The 21153-nt window shown below is 39.7% G+C and overlaps 1 protein-coding gene across 1 annotated transcript in view; it reads left to right on the top strand.

Annotated features, from left to right (window-relative positions):
• Window positions 1-15547, top strand: part of ELP4 (elongator acetyltransferase complex subunit 4) — a 182598-nt gene extending 167051 nt beyond the window's left edge. The window contains exon 10 of the mRNA XM_004682956.2: window positions 15416-15547. Within this exon, the coding sequence (XP_004683013.1) occupies window positions 15416-15547 (132 nt within the window). The remainder of the gene's footprint in view (window positions 1-15415) is intronic.
• The last annotated feature ends 5606 nt before the right edge of the window (window positions 15548-21153 follow it).

Below are 21153 nucleotides of genomic sequence, written 5' to 3'. Positions count from 1 at the left end.
AATATAAATTCTAGTGTTATGTTAAAAAAAATCACTTATAAGATTTGATTATAGACTGCTAAAATGTACAAGTTAGTACAATGTAGAGTTAGGATATAAACATCCATAAATATTGGTATTACCTAAAAATGGATATGTCATGGTAACTTGAGAATACTTTTATGCTTTTAACAAGTTTTACTTACAAACAGAACTACTATGTGTTTGTAAGATTTTCTGTATTTTACAGGCATTTAATTGGGTAACTCTTTGATGTTTTTACTTAATTGCTTTTAGAGAACTAATATCACTTTAAAGCATCAGACATAGTTAAAGAAAAATGCCATTAATTGATATATTTTTAAAGGAAAAACTCCTTTTTCTATCAACATTTGCTAATTTGTGAAAAGTTCAATATTGAACTTTAGAAGCCAGTTGATGGCCTTTTCCCACAAATCATGCTTTCTTTTGCTTTTAAAGAAATCTGTACATTTTTATAATATTAAGGGAACTGAACAGAAATGTGCAAGTATGCATATTTCATTTAACTTAGATCTTTAAACTCTAGAGAATTAACCCTACATAATAATTACAAATATCGCACCCCTCCTTTATTTCACTTTGGAGCATAATGTCACAAATACCAAAAGGCATGTTCCAGTAGCATACCTGCAGACCCTGCTGCTGATGGCAAACTTCACACTTGCTACTTGAACCACAGCGACTCTTCCTGATACAATAAAAACCTGAGAAAGGGTTTAGCCAATTCAGTATATCAGGTTGGTGGCTCTACGGCATTCAGAGAATTATTCAGAACTCCTTGTAAAAAGATTTAGCTCAATGATAGAGTTAAATGGTGGAGGGAAAAAATCCTCCACATATAAAAGCAAGTGAGTTCTCAAAAAATAGAAAATAACCTCTATGAGGAATTACTTCTAAATTATCCATGTGAAATTAAACTTAGCTCTTGTTAATACTTTCATAGAAACATGCATTTTGATTAAGCCAAGTAAACCAACCACCACCACAAAAATCTCTGAAAATAGTTAGTCATATAGTCTATATACTCACAAATATTTTGCTCTTTTCTGATCATCAGTATATTTTTCTTGCTTTATTTGCTGCATTTCCTTTAACTTTATTTCCCATTATTCATGAAGAGGTTTTCTGTCTAAGACTAAATTAATTCACTGCTCACTTCTTATCTGTCAAGTCACTTCAGGAAAGTTACTCCTAAGAGTTATGTCTCATCTCTAACTGTATCCCTCAGCTGGAGCTCAGTCCTGTGCTGCCCCCTCACTGCCCTCAGGCATGTAGAGAGAGGGCTCTCTCTGCCCAGCCTGTTCACTGAGCTCCCTTTGAAACTGGTGAGAAGGGAGGTCTATAAAGGGGGGAGATAGATGTACCCAGTGACTATTTGAAACCAGTACAATTTGTAAATTTGCCATAAACTTTGAAGTGAGAACCGGGGGGGCTCCTTGGGCTAGAAAGTATTCAGAAATCAAAAGGAAAATGGAAGTTTTCATATCATTTTAGAGGGCTCAGGCATGCAAGTGTTTTTTCTGAACTATACAAGATTTTAGAAATTCATCTATAAATTAAAAAAAATAGTAAAGACAACACTGCTATGTTATTTATGTGTCTATACACACAGGCATATAGAAACATAAGTACATATACACATGCACTCAATACCACTTGGGTGTTAATCTAAGTTTGTAGCAAACAAAATGTACACCACCTAGAAGAGATATTCTTATCTGTCCATGAAGAGCAAAGGAAGTCACTTTTGTAATTGATATTTTAAATCATTATGAAAAGTTTTTATGCCATCAATATAGAGAAAGCCACATTTCATCTTGTCAAGCCAAAAACATACTATCTAACTGCCTTTGTATAAAAGCCAACACAACATGTCTAAAATAATAGCCTAGTCCTCCCTGTACACTGAAGCTGATGAAAGAAGTTAGAAATGGTTTGGCAAAGATATAACATAAAGTTAATTTTTGTATTATTTTCTTTTCATTCGCATTCATACCAGGTAGACTTTGTCAAATACCTATAGTAAAGAAGAACTTGTTCATGCATGCAGAACAAAATAAAATAAGATTAAAAGCTCCAGGAAATCAGCCTGACTCAAAAAACCATTAAAGTGTGCCTGTCCCTCAAGCTTTACAAATGTGTTAATTGTCGTGTTTCAATAAATATGTTTCAGCATAAAGTAACCAAGATTTCCTGTTATAGAAGCGCTGCTATCTGGGGTTGTGGGGGTAGGGAGAGAAGAACGAGGACTAAATAACACACTGTAATGAAACCTGCCTTTGGGCAGCACATGCTTCAGTTCTGAATGCCCAGAAATACTTCGCAGACGCTCTAGGCTGCCTAGCAATGGGGATTTCTAATTCTGGCTAGCTTGACAAAGTAAATACAACTATTGAACATAAGGCAGCTCCTAATAAAAAACAACAATTCTCCCTTGTAAACACCTACATTTGGCCCCATTAAAAATTCTTTCTTCATACCCAGGAACTAGCAGACCCTTAAATGTGGGGGTCTCAAAGTAACTAAATAGTAGTTGGGAGATTTAATGCTGTCAGGATGTTTTGCATTGCCATTTCCACCCAGCTCTTCATACCCCATCTCAGGGCTTTGTGGAGTAGTGTTCTGCATACACTGTAGGGCATTATGCAAGCAAACACATTGGCCATTATGCTCTAGGACTCATTCATGGACAGCCAAAAGGAAATCAATATATGTTCATATATGTGTTCTCCTTATATGCAAAAATCTGTGATTGCCACATTTCCACCCGGAGTCTTTATCAAAAGCTGCCACTTTCGAGTTATTTAGTGCTCTGACATTCGTGTGATAACTTGAACAATTATTTGATTTCAAAATTCCCTGATTTCTGTTTTTTCACATCGTGGAAGTCATCTGATGTGTTAGCTTTATGTTGGTCAGAGGTCTGCCCCTTTCTAAGCTTAAGAGTAGATCTTCTGTAGTTCTGAAAATCTCTAGGATGGGGGTATCAGCCTTGAGTTTACACATGCGTCTCTCTGCCAACAGTTTATTGAATAGGAGGTTTCAGATGATTTTAAGGAGCAAATATTAGTTGAATTCTGATAGACAAAAGCAAAGAGATTATTTCCTTTTGTCACCACCAGCGTAGTTTCCATGTGCTTTAAAAGAAAAGGGGAAATAGAAAGAGATCCTCATACACTAAACTAAGTAGTTTGGATTTATTTCTAGAATAATTATTTTCCAAGCTAACATTCAGATCTAAAAATAGTGAATGTTCCCAAAATACCTTAATGTTATTATGCCACTTAAGGGGGAGTACCAAAAATATTGATCTTAAAATGTTTCCTCACTTATCTCAGATTAAAAAAAAAAGGGGGCGCCCTGATGGACCAGGCTTGAAGAACTTACAGTCTGTGCACAGTAAGAGCCAGGCTTCTTCCTTTTACTGCCATAGCAGCAGTAGGCCCTGGGTCTCAAACTTCTCGGCTTGGCCCTGTTATAGCTTAATTCAAATTCTACACACTCTGAAGCTTATATGCTCCTGCCTGCATTGTCTCTTCCAGAGCCATACAAGTCTTGGGTTAAGCAGCATTTGGAGACCAGTAAAAGGGTTGCCGGAGTGAGAAGCCCTGCTGCACAATTAAGGAAAGATGAATGGAAGGGAGTCAGTTAGGGAGATATTAGGAGCCTCCTTAAGGTAACGGGGCACAGTAAGTGAATCACAGGGGTGGTGGTGGCCCCATGTGATGATATATCATATCCCTTTATTTCTGAGAAGAGTCTAATGGGGTTGGGGGGAGGCATCTTTAACAGCATTTCCATGTCCACATTAAAGTAACAATTCAAATCACCTTTTCAGCTGTTACCTACTGACTTTTTTTTTTTTTTTTAAGTTCTGCTCATGTTGGAACATTAATGAGGATTAAATGTGGGGGAAAAAAAGGAGAAACAAAAAAGTTTGTACAGAACAACCATTTTCAGCAAATTTTTCCAGGAATAATCTAGTTTGTTCTTTGTTGCTTTGAGGAAAATAATACAATTCCCCCACATCTTAAATGTCTGGACACTGGAGGCACTAGGACTGAAACCTGGTGGTGGTGTTATTATGAGATAGTCCAGAAGATTCTGCCTCAGATTTTAAGCAAATCAAACTCCCCATACCACCCCCAAAACAGTACCCCAAGTCCTCTCTCCTCCATGACATGTCACACAGGACTCAACTCTCCCTCACCTGGAATCTTCCTGTTAAACAGGTGTGAGATTGAGCCAAAATGCCCCAGAATGGAAAGGAAGAGAGTGGGGTGAGTTAGGGGAATACTTGCCTCACTGAGCTAGAATGTTCCTTCTGAATCAGAGAAAGACAGGATAGAGAACAGTCAGGGGCTACCACTTTTTGGAAAATTAGGTTTTTACATGTTTTCAACAACTCATTTTCTTTTATTGAAAATGACCATGGCATGGTTTTGTGAAGATATGGGTGAGATAGTTCTGACAGTCAATGAAATTAATTTACATCACTCCTTTGCTACCCTGTGCTCTAAGAATTAAATCTAAGTCATTTACCACAGCTTACAGACCCTACAGCATCTGTTAACCACATGCCAAGTCAAACCTTTCATAACTACTGCTATTTGTTGACTGCTCCTGAAAAGCTGGCTTTTTTTTTTTCCCCTAAAAACTTGCCAAGTTTATTCCTGCCTTAGAGCCTTTGCATGGTACCCCCTCTGTCTAGAAACTTCTTGATCCAGGTTCCTTACAGAACTGAGGTACAGGCCAGAGGTGCAGGGGGTAAGAGGATTCACCAGAGACAGAGTGGGGACTGGAACAGGCAGATGGGACTGAAATACACTGCTGAGGGGAGCAGTGGGCAGGCAGGTCAGAAGAGGTCTGCCATCACATGTAGGCCTCCTCTCTGGCCAGGGATGGAACTCATGCTGCAGTGGCTGCAGATAGCTTCATAATGCTGTGCTTTAAGCCATTGCACCAGGGAGGGCCCTCTTCTCAGATTTTAGGTTTTCACTCAGATGTCCTCCTGAGAGAAGCCTTCACAGACTAAAGTCATACCCCATCCCCAGCCAGTATCAAATCACCATGTTTTATTTCCTTAAAAGCAGTTCTCACTATCTGAATTACCTACATTTGTTGTTTTCCTATCCTTCCATGAGTACATAAATATCTACCTATTGTTATGTATATGAAATTCTAAGCACTTCCAACACAGGGATCTTGCCTGTCCACTATTTTATCTCTAGTGCTTAAAAAAGTTCTGGCACATGGAGTAATAAACATGTGGATTTTGAAGCCAAGCTACCTGCGTTCAAACGCTATTTGAATATCCTAAAATTACAACGTTATTTCTGCTCTTTTCAGACTTGGTCTCATGATCCCCAACTATCTGAAAGAGAAGCTTGGGAATGAAGCCTTTGTTCAGCACAGCCATGTAGTCAGGGGTTCTTTTATTAAAGGAAAGAGTAAGAATAGAATTTGCGGACTCTGCCAGAGTCCGCAACCCTTTGGAACCTAAATACCCATACACGGTCTTCTCTCCCACACACTGATGCCTCTTCAGACTGGCTAGAAACTACAGAAAGTCTCTACCCTGGCAATAGAGGGCTTTGGCCTAGTCTGTAGCCTCCTCTTCTACTCACTGTAAGGAGTTCCAGAGCCCAATATTCTCTGTGGCCCCAAGAAGTTACTCCTTGTCCATTATCACTGCGGCTCTATGAAGTCACCATTGGAGCCCCTTTTGGGCACCATGCAGAGCTCACACCCCACATACTTGATAGATCAGGTTTGGGACCTACACTTACTTCAGGGACTGGATATAATAGACTTGTGACCAGGGTGTATTCTCTGTTAAATAGAAGATCCCAGACTCTCCCTGGTGGTGCAGCGGGTTAAAGCACAGCACTAAGAAACTAAAGCCACTTCAGCACGGGTTCAGTCACTGCCTTTGAGGTGACCCACATGGCGCAGCAGAGCTCGCCTGAGCACCCGCTGCTCCCCTCAGCAGTGTACTTCATCTGTCTGCCTGTTCTGCTCCCCACTCTGTCTTTGGTGAATCCTCTCACTGCCCCTGCACCTCTGGCCCGTACCCCAGTTCTGTATGCATACATAAATACATCTTTAAAAAAAAAAAAATACAAGATTCCCAACCTATTTGCTCCCCTTCTGTTCCATACACAATAGTCACAGCCAGAGAGTTATCAAAATAAGACTCAGGTTTCAGCTGCAGGAAACAAGCTAGCAGTCAGAAAGGGGAGGAATAGGGAGACTGTGTAGGGTGAACGAAGTAAAAAGACTTTTTCCTGCCCGCCCAGGGCCAAGAGTCATGAGCCTAGGGTAAGGGCGCCTGTGCTCATGGACACCTGGGCCCAAAGGGCATGGGATGCGCATGTGTTAAGTGTAGGCACCTGTGCTGAGAGGCTAGGGATAAAGGGCGTCTCACTCTGAGGCTGCAACTGTGAAAAGACCACTCGGAGGCAAGACCACAAGCCAGCACGAGTCAGAGAACACCACAGAGAGGCCAGAGAAAGAGTGCAAACATTCGCGGGGGGTGGTGGTTGCTGCCAGCCTCCTGGCCCACAGCCCCTCGGGCCCCTGCTGCCGGCCTGCCATCTTGCCACTACAGGCCACCACGGTAGCTGTTAACTGAAACCAAACATCTCTGTGGCTATGCTCTTGAGGGTGTAGACCCGCATGACCACTGCCGCAAGCACTTTTTGGCACTCGTAAAGCAAGTAACGGGACACTGAAGACCTTCTCTTTCACAGCTGCCTCTCAGCTTCCATGAAGCTGCTGTCTAGTCACTGGAATACTGACACAAAAGAGAAAAGTGTCCCAGCAACAGTGCCCACCTTACCAGTGGCAGTAGTGAAAGCAGCAGGAAGATGGCTCCTTCTGCCTGCTAATTGCAGTGCAGGTGCTGGCCGCTCACTAGATAAACCTAATTCACTCCCTTACAGCCTCTGACCTGAGTGAGGCCCACCACACACAATGAGGGACATTGTAGGCCTGTTCCCCACGTCCACTACAACCATACTGAACTGCTTCCGTCTTCACTTTCTGGCCTCTGTTCTACCCATAGTCCTCTCTTTATGAGTCACTGGCTTGAAGTCATCTAAAAAAGTCACATGAAAAGCAAGCCTCACCTTTAGTCCCACTTTCATCTTGGAACTGGCTCGTGTTTTCTGACCATGAGGGTATTTCACCAAGACATGGGGTGCAGATCTCTCTTACAAAGGCCACTGTTTCAGTGCAGGTGCTGGAGCAGCACAGCCTCCTCCACCCTCCAAGACTCCCAGTGACCAAGGCTTTAGTCAGTTGAGATTGCAGCTACAGGCAAAGCCTCGTTAACAGAATTGTATGTACTCCTGTCTATTGCTTCTTGAAAATCTTATAGCCCTCGCCTAAATTCATTTATCTTTGATAGTAACTTTGCTAAATGTGGCCAGATACAACTAACAGAATATTCTGAATTTCTCCCAACATTTCACCCAAAGCCACTGATTAGGAGGCATAAACCTTCCTTCCTATTTATCACAGGCATAATAAGCATCACCTGCTTCCCAACCTTCACTCTCTGACCTCACTGCCTACTTTCAGCCACTTATATTTAAAGCCTAGAACTGGAGCGTGTGATTTTTCAGCTCCAAATTCTGTACATGCAACGTATAGGGTAGACTTCCTACAGAAATTCAAAAAGACTGTGAGTTAAAAAATATAAAAGTTCAGGGCCTCCCTGATGGTGCAAGGGTTAAGTCTCAGCACAATGAAGCTACCTGGAGCCATTGCAGCACAAATTCAATCCTTGGTCAGAGAGCTGACCGACATGGTGCTGTTCTCCTGTTTTTCCCTCTGCTCCCCATTCTGTCTTGCCTGCTGCTCCCCAGCCAGTCTGCCTGTTCTGCTCCCCACTCTGTCTCTGGTGAATCCTCTCACCACCACACCATCACCACCACCACCCTGCACCTCTGGCCTTTACCCCAGTTCTTATGTGTATAAATAAATAAATCTTTAAAAGAGAGAGAGAGAGAAAGCCCAGTTTGATGACCAGATGACATGAGGAAACTCCACGTGTCACTTTACTAGGCCTTCAGCCACAGCTTCCATTTGGTGGTCTAGAATGGCTGCTTCAGACCTACCCTTGAAGCAACTTTTCAGCAAGTAGAAACAGAGGACAGGCACATCCCTCCACTTGTGAAGTCTTAAGCAAGAAAGCAAATAAAGAGCCATATAATATGCCTACATATTCTAAAGTTATCAAGCTAACAAACCGTTAGATAAGTTTTATTCCTTCTTTCGCATATATATCTTCCTGGAAAGTCAAGTTTAAATTGAGGGTCAGGGTTGGGGTCCAGAACATGAAGGCATAGGGAGAATTGTCCTTCAGCCTACTTCCTCACTCTTCCCACCCCTACCTCTTTCTCACTCAGACAACACGATCTACCCTTGGGGGACCATCCTGGGGAATAGACTGGTGAAGGATTTATAGCCATCTCTAGACATCTAGTGACCCCTAGCCATCTCAGGAGTTCTGAGGTTGAGCAGACCCAGAGAAACTCCTATAAAGACGGAGGTACATGTTGCAGCAAAATGGACGGAGCTGGAAAAGATCATGCTTAGTGAAATAAGCCAGAAAGAAAAGGAAAAATACCGGATGGTTTCACTCATAGCAGGAATATAACAGAACAGGCGAGAAAATATTAATAATAATGAACAGTTATATACTAGAGACATTTTATGGGGGTGGAGTGGGGAATGGGATCAAAAACAGTGGGGGGAGGGAAATGCACTGGACTATGGTGCTGGCACATGGGTGATTTGGTGATGGGAAGCCCACAGGAATTACAACTAAGATGGGAAAATGCACAAAATGATGTAAAAATAAACTATTTTTTATTCATTAAAAAAAAAAGATGGGTACACGTTGTGATGTTGTGTGGGCACCTGCCACCCCCCTTTAATTCTTCCCATGGGGGGGGTCTGTCAGCGCTCAGAGCAGGAGCCCTCCTGCCAAGGTCCAAAAGCAATACCAAAGGAAAAGAGAAACACGCCCCCCGCCCCCTCCCAAGGATGTGGCGCTGCTCTTAACTGTGGGACTTCTGCTCAAGGTGAAACAACCAGAACTTAGCCACTCAGTCTTGTTGGCAAGAGAAGCTGGGAAATGGGGCCCTTATTCCAGGACACTGTGTGCCCCCAACTAGTACCTGGGATTCTTTTACTCAGTGAGAAGGAAGAGAATAGATACTGGGAGTAAACCAGCAGTTGCTTCCATGTGTGAAAAGACACATCCCTTTTCACAAATCGCTCTTGTTTAGACAAGAGAGTCCTTCACAATCTGAGAGGTGAGTTTGGAAGCAAGACAATACTGTCAGTTATTATTGACGGTCAAAATAATTGCACACCTGAGCATTTTTCAATGGGCAGCCAATATGCCATGTTCTGACTCTGAAACTGTGTCTCATCAGGGAGAACCAAATGAATATTTTAAAGACATGATTATGATATTGAGTGAAACTATTTAAATCTTAAACCATGAATAAATTGGATCTTAAGCAAACAAACAAAAACTAAAAAAGAACCTGACCGTGTTAGGTAGAATTTTTTTCCAGAAATATTCATTCACAACCAAATATTTACTCATCTCTCCAAACACAGCAAAAAGTGGGTGCTAGTGTTAATTCCACTGACCTATTCATATATGAAAATAACCCCAAAAATGGGCACATGAAATTGCCCATATTGCAAAATTTTAACCAGATGTAGAATAATTATAATATAACCTTACATTGTGATAATATAATTATGGAATAACATAAATGTAACCATCCAAAAAATATTCATCACCTAATAGCATATAATATTGATTTTTTTTTCCAAGTTGAAGCAACACTTTGAAATCTTGTGAAAAAATAGCAGCAATACTGTGATGATGACTATCACATGCTGGCTTCATCTGTCTCCATCCCTCCATCCTCCTTCCTGTGCCCCAGGAAGGAAATCATTTCACAGAGGCAAGGGAAATAGCGCTCTCTTGATAGAGAGAGCAAGAGAAACTGAACACAGTGCCAGGCCCTGCCCTCTGAGTCAGCAGGACATAAGGAGTGCATTTCCTCAGTCAGAAACTCAGGTAGTCAGAGCCTGTCACACCGAGGGAGTGCTTTGGTGAAGTGATCAGTGTGCTGTGGTCCTTCTCACAACTGTAACCCATTGCCACTTGTCTCCCAATATCCATTTGCTCCTTATTCCATATTAGTAGACATATTAACCTTTTCTACTCATTTTTTAAGCATTTCCCAGCCTCCCTTGGCAGCCAGGTGTGCCAAGTGCAAGTTCTGGATATAGTGAGTGTGATGTCTCTAACATCCCGGTCTTCCCTTCGTGGTCCCTCCTTCTCACAGTTGAAAGAAAGAGAAAACATCAACCTTGGAGCTGGAGCTGAGGGCCCCTTGTTAAGGAAGTCCTTCCAACTCAGAATTACCTACTTCTGAACTCTAACATGGGAGGAAAATAAACCACTACCTTTTTGAAACCATTTTTGGGAAGGGGCAGGACTGCCTATATGACAGCGATTTATCTGGTCTTGCAGCCCCCTGCCTGCCCCTCAGAGCAGAGCGCATGATACAAATATGTCCAGCTGTCCTGCAGGCAGAATCATCACTGTCTTCAAGGCAAGGACCTCATGCAGCTCTTGGAAGTATCTGGAATGGAGTAGATGGCATGTCTTTTGTTTGTTAGTTTCTACCCCATTACGTAAAGAAGAGGAAATGCTTTTAAAATACCAACGAAGAAGCTTCATCTTCTGACATTTCTTTTATTAGTTATTTTGTCAGCTATGAAGACATGCAAAATAGATTTTTAAAATAGGTAGAACCTATTCGCCTCCTTTACACAGCCATGCATGTGTTCAGTGGCCCAGAAGGCAGCGTCTGACATGTTCCATTTTCACTACCACCTTACCCAGGATAAGGGAAACTGTTTAGACATTTTAATTCTTTCCAGAAGCAAGGACTATGATTGCAGCTTCCTCTTATATCTCTTTACAGAGCCACAGTCAAAGGCAACATATACTTAATGCTCAGGCCCACCTAAATGACTGAAACCTGCTTGCTAAGTCTGTCAGTCTCTTGCTACTATAATACATGTGGTAGACTCATTTTATTGGTAGACTCATTTCTTTGCCCTAATAAATACACTTATTTTATCTTGCACCATATTACATTTTTATAAGCCATCTTTTGGAGCAAGAAGAGGTATAAAAAATTAATGTGGTACTGGATATGGTTCGCATATCTCATTTGATTTTGACGACAGTCTGGTAAGAGAAGACCAGCCCCCCATGATAGGTGAGGACACTGTGGCTTAGACAGGTGACTTGTCCAAGGTCACACTGAAAGTGAGCGACAGAGACCGGTATATAACCATATAAACAGTATATAACCATCACTGGCTGCCTCCGTTAAGGGACCAGTATAGAACCTATAAGGTGTTAACAAATTTTAAGTCAACTTGACACTGTTAAGCAAATCTGTTAAAAAGAGTTTTGAAATATGAATACCTATTTCTGTGGTGCTGAGTAGTAGAAAGGGTGATTTCAGAAAATGTCAGAAATTTTTAAAGGACCAAAACATATCTTTATTCATCTGCTAGGAGTTAAAAATGTACTGCAGCATTGTTTCCAGAAAACTGTCCAGCAGTTTGGTCATGGCAACATATGAAAAACAGAAGTTGATTAAACTCACTTTAAAGCTATTTACCTGCAATTTGTCTCAAATTCAAGTGTAATCTAGATTCATTATCTTGCTCCTTCTGTCTGGGAAGTGAGAGTGCCGAGTACAGGTCTGGTAACTGGGAAAAAAGGAATTAGGAAAGATGTGTGGACCCAGGAAATCCAATCCTGTGTATCTGTAGGATGTTTTATCGCTGACTCAAGGATAGTCAGTGGCCCGGCCCAACAAAGAGGTAGGCAGAGGGAGGAGGATTTCGATCTGGCTTCCCTTGGTACCTGCTGGAGAGACGAAACACAGCTCTTCTGCTCTTGTTCCTTTATTACAGCCCAGGGCCTCCCCGGGGCCTAAGGGTGCCTTTTGGCAGGACTTCCCTGATCTGCCAGAATATTTTGCCAGCTTCCCTGTTTCCCATCTTATAGTAATGAAGAAAAGGGCCCCATGAATCCAGCAGGATGAGTTTCAGCAAATCACCAAGGGAGTTGTCACAATTTTTCCCAGATCCCTTTGCCTACGTAGAAACCATCATTTTAGTCAAGACATTAAAGGAAAAAATAGGCAGGCAGCCAGTTATGCATCTGCATCAGTAGTACAATCCCTGCCTCCCAGATTGTGGGAAAAGAAAATCGGGTGGAAAAAAATAGGCTCTCAAGATTTTTTGAACCCTTGTCTCAGAACCTTCGATATAAAATGAGAAAGATGAATACCTTTAATTGGTTTACAAGGTTGAAAATGGTTGTTTTTGTAGTCTGAGTTTTATTTTAACCATTACACAGTGAAACCTAAATTTGGAAAGTTGACAGGGCCCACCACCAAGCCCCCACAGCCTTGCAGTTTCAGTCGAAAGGAGGTCACCATGCAATGCAGTGCCTCTTTCTGCATGTGTTTTCAGAAGATAGATCTGGGGTATAGCAGCATCTGAACATTTGCATGTCAAGTGTGTAAATGCTTTGGAAACCTCAGAGGGAAAGTCCCTGACACACCTGGCAAGCCTGGAACCTGATCTCTCCTTCTTCCTCGCTGCTTCACATTGCACTGACATGGTGCACAGGGGAGACTCACAAAGAAGAAAAAAAAACCCACAGCTTGAGAATTTCAACTCCTTGTTCAAGTAATAGTCAACAAAAGCTGGCAAACTTGCCTATAGACCCACATATTTCTAAAGCCATCCTTAGACTTTCTCAGAGGGCACAAGCACACGACTAGCTTTTTCAATGCAGATGTTTGGTTAGAAGTATTTAATCATATCACCCAAAATTTTTGTGCTTGGAACTTATACACACAGGATGCTTTACTTTTCTTCGAAGCCATTCAACCTAAAAGATTTCCAAGGATGTCGCATATCACCTTTTGCTACTTGTGCCATGAGGGCCAACTGGCTCAGTCTCATTGCCTAGAGAAGCAGAGAAAGAGAGAAATTTTTAGCAAATATGTAAGCTCCCAAAATCAACTGTATTGGTCTGGTGCTGAACAAATTAAGTAGTGTCCTCATTCAGAACACTAAAGTGGTATACCCCTTCAATCAAACGATTCTCAAAGAGATGTCAGTTCAATTTTGAGCAAATCACCCTCTGGACATGGGGGAATCCAGTTCACTATTTAACACCTAATTCATCTCCATCGACCTTTCATGTTGTCCTCTCCCCCACCATGATTTCAGTATTGTCTCTGTTTTGTTTGTTAATGTAACTTGGAATGTTCACTCTTAGGGTTACCTGTGTAAGCTTGCCTCATTCGTGTGAATGGTTTGCAAGAAAACATAAGTGGAGTGTGGAAGTTCCGAGCCTCACGTGTCCTTTCGGAATGCCGTGCTTCAAGTGAATTCTATTTGTTGATAACATTGACTTCCCCGAAAGCCAAGTCACCATCCCATATCACCTTTGTGAAATCCCAGCCAACCATGCACATACACACGCACCTTTTCATGGTGAACTTTAAGTTTCAAATAATCTTCAGATCATGCTTGGGTTCAAATTTTTCCCTTTGCTTATTAGCAATAACTACAGGGTCTTAAAGAAGTATTAGCACTCACACCTATAATAATCATCTTTCTCCCTACTTCCTCATACGAACACTGACAGTATTAACACTACAAAGAGATTCAGACTTTAGAGTCACGCATATCTTTTAAGATTCCTGGGCCTTTTATGCTTTCATTTTGCCTGAAGTCCTTTCTGGAACAAACTTGGGGATAAAGAAAATGTTGGAACAAAGAAACACGTGTGTCTTTATTTGAACTTTTTCTATTATTCAAGAAATAGACATTACTTAAATTATGACATACTGGGTGCTCAGGATACAAGTAAATAATGCCAAGTGAATGCTACTGCGGATACCACAGCCCTTTATGACCTTTCTGACATTGTCATTGACCATATATCTGTATAATGGTGTCTTTCATCGTAGATATATTTGATTAAAAAAAAACAGACAAAATGAAATCGAGGCATGTTTTCAGATATTATTTTTTGTGTTTAAAATATTTGGATCCTCACACTCAGCTTGTGGTGTCTGACAATAAATCAGCCTTTTATCTGGAAAGAAACCAGGTGAAACATTCTTGTAGACCACAATATTTTGACCAAAAAGAAAAAAATGAGTCTCCCTTTCTTCAATTTTTTTTTTTTCACATTGAAGGGACTTTTCCAAGTGAAAGTTTTCAAATGAGTTTCTTCAGATCAGTTCACCCCTAAAAAGCTTTGGTTGGTAATTAAAGGACAGTCCCACACTACCTTACCTTTTAGCCTCCCACTCACCTCTACCTCACACAGCAGGTGTGTGACTTTGAATTTTGATTTCGATGAAACAGATCATGTAGGCTGGGACCACAGAGTTAAACAAAGTTAGTGGAAACCCTTTTGAAAACTGGAAATGTTCTTCCGAAATATGACTATTTCTCCCTACTTACAGACTGCAGCTATCTGGCTACTGGATTTTTTAAAGTCAGCCTATATCTGGTGAGAAGCAATTAGGATGGGGGTGGCAGGGAGGAAGATGCTCAATGCTGCAGTGTTCGTGAAAGAATGTCCAACATCTCTCGTCAAAACAAACTTACGAAGACCTGTGACAGTTGTTATCCTGACTTCTTTGGTCATATGGGAAATATTGACCCTTTCATTAGCATCATTTTTTAATTACATCAGTATTTCTATTTTTAAAAAAAATAAGTTCTTAATGCAGCAGAGCCTGGAAATAGAATCATTAGATCAACCTCACAGACAAAGTGGAAACAAGCATTTGTGGGAATACAGAATTTCTGGAAAGCTATTATTTGATTGAAAAATAGCACTTGGTGCCCTGGCAAAAACACAACAAAGCCAAAAATCAACTCTGCCATTGTTTGTGTGCTATTTTTTTCAATTATGCTTTTATTTGTCCATGTTCATGTTTCATTTTACCTAAATAAGAAAAATCTTAATACATTTATGTCTGAATTCTAGAAATCTTCCACTAAGGTTCCTGGTCCAGTTTCTGCAATGGCTGTAATTTGTAAAATCTAGTAGAAATAGCATGTGATTCTATTGAGCTTCCGTCTGAAGAATTGTTTTAGCAGGAATTTTATATGCAAGACTAAATGATGATCAACAGAGCATAATATTGTATTCTGAAGTGTGCTAGTGAAAGTCAAATTAATTCTTTTTTTTCTTCTTCTTCTTCTTCCCTTCTCCTGAAATTTTCTGCCATAGCGACTGCATTTGCCTCCAGACTTGTCAGACACCGTGAGCCGCTCAAGCAAACAAGATCTGGCAGAATCTGCCAAGCTGCTGGGCCCAGGCTGTGGCACGATGGCCGGAGGCAAGAAGCACCTGGACTTCTAGCAATTTCTCCTTAGTTGTTGCTTGCAGGATTATATGACACTCTAATTATGATTGCTAATAGCTTATGTAAATATTTTTCTTAACGATTTGACCCTCCAGTCCTTGAAAAACACAGGATTGCAAAATGAGGCCACTGTTCATTTTTTGAACCAACTTTTTATAAAGAAATAATACCATAGACATGCTTTCATTTTAAAATTTGTGTTATGCTGTCACTGAATAAAACAGATCATTTTATTTTAAAATAAAAGCAAATGTCAGAAGTTCAAGATGCCTTTCAGTTGTCACTACTCTACCTGTATTGAGGGACTTAATGTATTGAGGGAGAGTACATGATACAACAGAAAGCATATAAAACATGAAGTTCAAAATTATATATCAAAAATATACTTTCTTTTTATTTCTGAAAAAGTCTCTTGCCTCAAAAATGCTAAGGTTTTTTTAATGAAAAATCCACTTGTCTATTATATGAAGACTAACTATAGTAGATTTGCATGTATACATCCTGTTATTAAATTTGTGAAGTAATATTTTGAGATTGACTTCATTGAAGATAATTAGTATGCCACAGTCATTAGTAAACATAAAGAACTTGACTGATAGAAAGCATAGAAAAAGGAGTTGATGGTCTTCTGCTTAGTAATGCTAAACAACGAAGTCAACATTATGAAATTATGAAAACAGACATAATTTGGGATTGAAATTCCAAGTGACAGCTACATTAATGCTAGAATACTGGCAGGAAAACATGTACTGAGAGCTAGCGAGAGGTATTTACAGAACACAGTTCTGAGGCAAAGAGAAAAGCTAAAGCTAACTCAGACTCCCATTGTATGAGATAGCCCTTCATTAATTATGAACATGACTGAATATGTACATTTCTAAACAAATAAACATGTCTTTGAAGATACATAGCTCATAGATTTGGTTTTCATAAGAAACACTAGGTTTCTGAGCCATAATTTTCATATTCTGAAAGCTTTTGAAAAATGGTAAATCAAAAAAGCAAAAGTTATAAAGTTTCTTGCACATATCTCAATAGAGACTGGATTTTTAAAAAGCTATTTAATATCCATTAGGAGAAACTAAGTTCCCAAAATGCATTTTCAAATATGTTGGAGGATTTTGAAGCGGTTATAACTAGCATTTTAAGCAGTTTGCTTTCAGTATACCACAAATTATACTTTATTTGTTCTTGACAACACTGTAGAAAACAAAGACTAGGTTTTTAAAACTGTCTAACCAATATGATGAATGTCATTCACTTAAAAAAAAACCCACTGTAGCATAAACACATACTGTATACAGCTCTTATTCAGAATTAGAATAATTGAATCAATGACAGTGATTTGCCAGGATGTCAAATCTCTCCATCATATCCTGTCACTACCAGTTTATTTTTTGTGATCAAAATCAAAAAGACAACTATTTTGTCACCTGCTATTTCATTAGTACTAAAAATCAAGTTTTTCTATTTTTTTAGATTGTCTGGTTTATTTTTTTCACTTCTTTTAATTCTAAAGACACAAATTTTCCCATTTTCTTTTTAAAATAAAGTTTCAGAATTGATCTGTCAGTTAAAATTAAAGGGCTTTTTATGTTAACCAAAGGTGCTTTTAAAATTTAAAGCAACTTCAAAAAATCAATTTAGTTCATAGATAATAAATAATGTGCAGATATTCCACAAAAGCTTTACTATGTTCTTTGAAAGCATTCTGAACAATCTGAATAAATTCAAGTAATATTTTAGTCAGGTTCTTATTTTAACAACTCTAACTTTTTTTTTTTTAACTATGTTGTGATTGCATTTTCTACAAACACAGCAGAACAATTACATAGCATTTGACTCTGAAAAGGAAATGTAAGGTCATCAGATATGTAAATTGCTTGTCAAAAATACTTAATAGGTCATTGATTTACTACCATGGCTATCATGTCTATAAAATGAACAGCCAATTACTGGTTAATATATGCTTTGCAAATAAATATATACTACAAAAATTGAATGTGAATATTTGAACTCTTATTTTCAGTATGAACAAAACTCTTCAAACTCAAACTGCATGAGTAAGAATACTGGGCTTTTCAAAAATCAATCTAAGTGCTTTGTTATTCAGATTCATTAGGCAGTCTGTGAAAATCAGCTACTAGGGAAGAATGTATATTTTTGTTTTCCTCTCATAAAAACCCATTCTAAAAATGTGTTTTCCTTCCTCTGCAACATTATGCATTATCATATGCTAATAAGCTTCTACATAAAAAATAAGGTCTTCATTAATACTATTGTAGATATACCTACCACTTTGACATATTATGAAATATACCCTCCATTAAAAGATTTGCCCAATTATCAACTTGTGTCAAAGATATAAATACTTAAGAACAATGCCAAACATAGCATTTGAAATGTCCTCACATCTTTTAAATGTTTCTAAAACTTTAAAGCCCTCTATGGTACTCATTTCTTACGCTAGATTTCCCGTTCTTTAACATGAGATAAATATTTTGACTACTGCATTCCGCTCAGGTGCTAGGGTTCTAAGACCTTCTGAATTTCTTTCTAGTAGCCACCAGACAATTTGCACTTTTCTGCTCTTCTGTTTTTTCTTTATCTCCACCTCCAAGATCTGCAAATATGAACACTAAACAAAATAAAACAACTCAAAAGGAAGCAATCCTGCAGTCAATTCCCTGTCCATCTTTTAATTTTAAAGACTCAGACACACAGGCATACAAAAGGGAAGGGAGGGCTATTCATTTGCTTAAACCCATTGTGAATGTCATCTCTGAAATGTTTGATTACTGCTTTCCAAAGATAGTCACCATCAATGCCATCAAATTTAGGCAACACTACCCCTAAGTACTTACACTTTGAACTTTAAATTTGAACAGTTAAGTCATTCAGGACAGAGGCAAAAACAGATGTGGTTTATTCTTGAGAAACAGAAAAGGAAAGAATATGTGTTTGGCCTTTGGGAGCCAAACATTGTAAAGAGAAAGAAAAAAAAAAATTTTTTTAAGCTTTTTAACATCCAGGCCCAGCACAAAAAAAAATAAACAGAAGACTATAGACACCATCCTGAGATGACAGATATTCACAGAACAGAGCTGAATGTTAAGAATGCTATATAAATAAATCTTAGAAAAACTAGTTATGTTTTTTTAAAAAGTAGAAAGAAATGATTAGTGAGCCAGTTGCTTAGCATTGAAGCATTAGAAGGCACAACTTTGAGGGAAAATTCTTCTAGAAATATTGTAATAAAAAGCATTTTTCACCTAGTAACTTAAATGTCTCCTAAACATTCAGTTCAAGTTCTGTTCACCTGGTCTCCTAAGTCAGTCAAATTTGGAGAGACATCGTAGGTGGTTAGTCTTGCTCTACCGAGGACAACACCTATGGATGGTCTCCATCCTGAGGGCAGTGTCCCTGCAAAGTTCCCATTGATAAATATATAAATATACCTACCTATAAATAAATAATAATAAATTATTTCAACAATGAGTTAAAGGCCACCTCCTGGGCTCTGCTTCCACACAGTGCCTGCCAGGCTGCCCTGGGAGAGAGCCTGGCCCCACTCAGGAGGACAGCTCTCTCCCTAGGGTGAAGGCAGAAAGCAAGCAGCCATCCATCCAGTCGAACCCAAGGGCTTTTGCAGCTGAGCAGACTCAAGCAGGCTGAGCCAGGACTCTTGCAATCCTGACCCTAGAAGACATGTCTCTGCACTAAGTGTGGTCAAACAGACCCTCGGCACTCCCCTCCTCCCAGTCCCAGCTCCTACATCCCCAGGACCCTATCCAGTTGTCTACAGTTTATGCCCTCCACACTCAGAACCATGGGCCAGGGCTGGAGGCCTGAGCCTGGCCCAAATCATAACCAGGAAGAAGTGAGCCCGCCAGCAGCTGTAGCACGCACTTACACACAGCCCTTTGCTCACAGCTCCCTGGGCATATGCCCCGCAGGGAATGCAGGCTTCAAAATGTCAGGAAGTAGAAATAGCTGCATGAGTGACTATCCCAACAACGCCTATGTGAGACACTCCACAGCAGATGGACGTGTGAGGGCACAGCGCAGACTGGCATTGAAGAAAATGATAGACACACACATCAGAACTGCAATGCCGCGAGGAAGGTGTCTCTGCAGTGACCCCGACGGAGTAAAATTAGTAATATATGGCATGCAAGTGATGAATCACAATTATTGGTTCACAAGTAACTCCTTAAGTAGAAAATAGTAGGGGTCGAACTGGATTATTTTTCAAAGCCAATTAATTTCTCTATTTCTGATCATTTGCCTTTGGTGATTGAAAGCAAAACAAATAAAAGAGCAGAGTGCCATTCAGTTCAGTGGAAATTGTGTCGTTGTCCCCAGAGATTTCTGCCCGTGTAAGCATTTCATCTGGACTGCTGGAATGCTCAGCCTTCGACTGAAGTTTGCACAAGAAAAGTTATCTATATTGACTTATATGTTGCACAGAACAGACAGAAAGTGTCAGACAGTTCTTTTTCACCCAACAAAGGCTTATTTTTTTCTATCCTTTGCTTGGGCTCAAGCACTCCTGCCCTGCGTGCCGCCACTTTAAACATGATCAGATCTGTGCTTCATTGCAAATAACAACTGACCAACAATGGGCCCTGCTTCATAGATCTGGGAATGTTTGGCTTAAGCTGCCAATGACTGAAGGCCTTTAACTCCCACTGGCCAGTCACAGTTCGCTTTGTTGTTGTCTGTTGATGTGTCTGTGCTCATTATTCCTTGACATGCAACATCCCCCCTCCACCCTCCAACCATCCACAACCGCACAGAAAGCGAGATTCAAATGGGAACAGCTGTAGTGGTTCAATGGGAAATGATGCCTCTTGTGCAGAGGGGAGGGAGACAGAACAGGGAGAGGGCCTATTTGAGAAAGGCAACAGCTTTCAGAGAGTCTTGTCTAAGAAATCTACTTTTGAATATACTTCAGTGAAATCGCTGTTGAAATAGGCTGACAATGGAAATCTGCCCAGATTGAAAATGCCAGCTCTAATTCAAAAGACAATTCCTAGTTAATAGCTTGCTGCATTTTTTAATTATTTCTAGACTTTGACTTAAACTGCTAAATGAGAAATGTTACCATTTTGTAGATATGTCATCAGTATAAATGGGGCAGAGCTATACATAGCTTTATGTGGAATTTTTCCTTAACGCATTTCTGATTTATGTTATCGATAAGAGTTGTTTCTTTAAGGAGCAACAGAATTGAAAATAGAGTATGTATGAAAGTCACCTTTGGTTTAGAATGTTAATCTCACGTGGAAACAAAATTTGTAACACCACACTATAAGGTTAAAAAGAAAATAGTATAATAAAGGAAATACAAAGGCTTTGGCATGGTTTTTACAATCAGCAATGGTTAATTTTGATATGTCATTGTGAACAACTTCAAAACACTTAAGTTGAAAACTCTTGCAAGCACTTTTAATTGATTAGGAATGAATTCTAGATGCACAAAATGATTGGACTGTGAACAGTAATACAACTATATATCTAAGAACAATCTTTTGCTGGCCAAAGAGGAAATGTAGAATTGAATGAAAATGTGTATAAAACATCTATAGAGTATTCTTGT

This window comes from Condylura cristata, unplaced genomic scaffold (genome assembly GCF_000260355.1).
Source record: "Condylura cristata isolate star-nosed mole 26May11 unplaced genomic scaffold, ConCri1.0 scaffold00015, whole genome shotgun sequence".
NCBI lineage: Eukaryota > Metazoa > Chordata > Mammalia > Eulipotyphla > Talpidae > Condylura > Condylura cristata.
This window is presented reverse-complemented; position numbering and strand designations above follow the sequence as displayed.